This window comes from Trichinella spiralis (genome assembly GCF_000181795.1).
Source record: "Trichinella spiralis strain ISS 195 chromosome Unknown Scfld6100, whole genome shotgun sequence".
Lineage (NCBI taxonomy): Eukaryota > Metazoa > Nematoda > Enoplea > Trichinellida > Trichinellidae > Trichinella > Trichinella spiralis.
Window position 1 is genome coordinate 305 of NW_003533039.1, and position 3362 is coordinate 3666.

At 36.9% G+C, this 3362-nt stretch overlaps 1 protein-coding gene across 1 annotated transcript; it reads right to left on the reverse strand.

The window, feature by feature from the left end:
- Window positions 1–986: 986 nt before the first annotated feature.
- Window positions 987–2011, reverse strand: Tsp_13000 (conserved hypothetical protein). The gene is made up of 5 exons (XM_003366367.1): window positions 1936–2011; window positions 1678–1872; window positions 1502–1610; window positions 1307–1442; window positions 987–1025 (listed from the first exon to the last, which is right to left on the reverse strand). Exons 1-5 carry the CDS (start codon window positions 2009–2011, stop codon window positions 987–989), a joined length of 555 nt encoding a protein of 184 aa, XP_003366415.1.
- Between the last annotated feature and the right edge of the window lie 1351 nt (window positions 2012–3362).

Genomic DNA, 3362 nt, shown 5'->3' on the forward strand with positions numbered 1-3362 from the left:
CAATGATTTATCCCCTCCTATGCTCTCTTCTTCCAGTACAATCTCAGTGGTTGAAAATATATTTTCTGATATTTCGTTTTCACTGCCTACCTTTTTCTTTACTGTGAATGATATACTTAAATAAGTAAGTATATAACGAATGGCCTGTTATTTACTTATTTATCAGTTTAATACATTTTTGATTACTACATTGTTGCTCTCCTGTGCTGAATAAAAAGATTCCAAAATCGATCAATCAATTTCTAAAAGACGAATTGTGAAATTGGAAAAAAAAAGCTGCGCAATGATGCACTGAAAAGCAGCAAAAAGTACGCTTTGCTCGTGGAATGCTTTTAGAAACACAACGACTGGCGATTGTCATCGATGAGATCAATCGACTGGATGCCAAACGCCGCCGCGCCAGAAATCGGTTCCAGAATATGACTGGCGACCAAGAAAATCTACGCATATGGAACAGATCTCACATGAGAATATTGCTGACAGAATATTAACAACCAAGCAAGCCCTATTCTACCATTCAGCAAAGCAAAAAGGAGAAAAAAGGAAAAGAATAAGAATAATAACCTTACCCGAGTATCTTGTTCACTGATTGGTTCTGCAATTTCAGCAAAGTTACGAGTATCGTTGAGAGTCAGCTGTGGCCCAGCAACCAGATGACACTGATCAGATGGTAGAGTAGAATTGTACTGGTTGTGGCAGATGTAAAATTCCGAACCCCAGGTACTTCGTTTCAGCAGCACACGCAATATGCGCGCTCGACTGACACGGAAAAACTGAGATTCAATATAAGCATGCGGTTGTCGCTTGTCGAAAATCAATGTACCCAAGAAAAACTCATTTTTCACTGCGAACAGAAAAATATTTAAATAAATCATCAAGCAACTGAAAGCATTTTGCACTTGTGCATCATCTACCTGCAGGCTTTATTTTTACGTTGTTGGCCACACCAATTGCATGCGCAGTTATTGAAAATCGAGGCCCATTAGCTATTGTGCTATCGAGAAGCCATCGGCAAGATTGACCATCTGTAAAAATGTCATTTTTCAACATCGACAACATATTTATTCGGTTCCTGAGAAATTCTTTTTCTCCTCATACCTGAAAAATTGCATCCAAGTGCCTGACATGCTTCCGGTTCACCTATGCGAGAAGAATTGCACACGTCCGCTTTGTAAACGATATCATCTATTGCGACAAACTGCTCGCCAGCATCTGCTTCACCAACGCCGATGATTGCCAGCTTTAAAAATTATTATTATTAATCTGCGAATGTTACATAATTGAACCAATATCCATTCAAATATACCTCGTACGGTTCATAAATTGGCCCTGGAATAAAAACTGGACTAAAGTCATCCTGCACTTCTGTGCAATAGATAGAATTCAACGATTCGACTTTGAGCACACATACTTTGAACGATGCTTGTCCAGCTTTCCATCGTCTGCAAAATTCACAGATGCAGTTAAAATGTGAAATTTGCAAAAAAAGCATAAAATTCACTTGAAGTTCAATTCACCGTTACCACGCTGACAGTAAAACACCGGACTAATCAAATATCCACTACCGGGAACAGTCATCTGCTGAACATCTATCATACCAAAAGCACCATCTGAAACGAAAATTAATATCGAAATCATTAAAAAGTTTTTTTTAATTAAAAAACGAAATATAAATACTTGGATGAATAAAATTCAAATAAGATTTATCCGGGACTTCTACGACAGTACTCCAATTGTACTGATCATCAAGTACATTACGCCACAAGCATACATTATCAAAAGTGCATTCTGCTTCAGCAGCAGAAGTAGCATACAGATGTGGAGATGGAGCCAAATCAATTTCGGTAAATTTTGGTTGTTCAGATTCAATTTCTGAAATATTACACACATAGGATTTACATAATTAAAACAAATATTCATAAAATTCAAATCTACCCGACAGACATACGTTCGCTTCGTATTTGATGTCATCGACAGCTACAAAACCTTCACCATTATAAGACGTATACATTTTGATAATAATCTGGTATGGTACAGCAATTGGATCTATGGAAATAACACAATGCTTGCCACGATTTTCTTTGAAATCACAAGAGGATGGTCGCAATTCACCAACTGACTTCAAAGGATATTCACCAGCCGCAACAGCGGCAACTTCAAGTTTCACTGGACCATAAATCCAGTAACTTAAAATACACAGTATTTAAGTATTTAATAAAAAAAAGTACAAAAAGTATTTAATAAAATGTACAAATAAAAATAATAATAGAAAAACGAAATACGCAAAACTGAATTTTCCCGGACCACGTTGACACAAAGCTGGATTACTGATCCAAATAGCGTACGATTGTTGAGTAGAATTTTCTGAGCCGGCGACAATTAAATGATTGCCTACAATATATTAATTTGCCTGTTGTAATTTCATATGAGAAAAGATAAAAAAACACTTTTCACCATCCTTCGGAGTAATTCCTGGACGAATGACGGCCGGCCAACGTCTGTGGCCAACTTTACGCATCAGATACCAATTGTTTTCAGCTTGGCCATTCAGCACGTTTTTCCATCGACATGCGATCGGCTGCTCGAAATTACAATCCAAATCCGACGATTCTTTAATAAATTCTTCCGCATAACCTGAATCATGTGAAATCGATTTTATTTGATTTGGAAGAAGAAAACAACAAATTAGCATTCACAACACAAAAAATTACCAGTCTGGATTAAGCCATCGCCAACAACTTCCAATTCTAAATATCTCTTCAACTTTTCCGCAGCAGCTCGAGCCCCTGGTGAACAACAATCTACTGAAACAGCATCAAAAAAAACAATTTTAAACAATAAATACATATTCAACAAACAAGCAGCAACAATACCAAAAAGTAGCTGATAAAAAGTGCTGAAGAAAACTACTGAAACGACAAAAACGAGCATTTTCGTAAAAAAAAAATTATGCAACTGCCGATCAATTCTGACTGACTGACTGAACTGCAGGTAACGCTGATGAATGAAAAATCGCCGTCGTGTTATATACTTGTGTGCGATTGATTTGTAAAACCTGACATGCCTCGGGACTTGGCCAGCACTGATTTCTACGGTTGGAATGGAAATTCTCCATTGTGACAAAATTCCTTTATCTGGCCAAATCGAATGCTCAACATACTGTGACACAAGCGTTGAAACAGTGTTCAATTTTTATTGACACCACAGCACATTCTTCAATTCAAGAATGCGAATACAGGCGAATACATCGCCCACTTTGGTATCACTTCCAAATATTCAAAATCCAAAACAAACAAACAAACAAATAAATAAATAAATAACAAACCCATCACCTGAAATCTGAAAACGAATTTACAATGTTC

What these genes read in the sequence shown, in the direction of transcription:
- Tsp_13000 (XM_003366367.1), bottom strand. Translation starts at nt 2,011, where the DNA reads ATGTATACGTCTTATAATGGTGAAGGTTTTGTAGCTGTCGATGACATC. An exon ending in AGCGAACGTATGTCTGTCGG is followed by an intron (nt 1,873 to 1,935) that starts GTAGATTTGAAT and finishes GTAATATTTCAG; the next exon opens with AAATTGAATCTGAACAACCA. An exon ending in CAATTTATGAACCGTACGAG is followed by an intron (nt 1,026 to 1,306) that starts GTATATTTGAAT and finishes ACATTTTTACAG; the next exon opens with ATGGTCAATCTTGCCGATGG.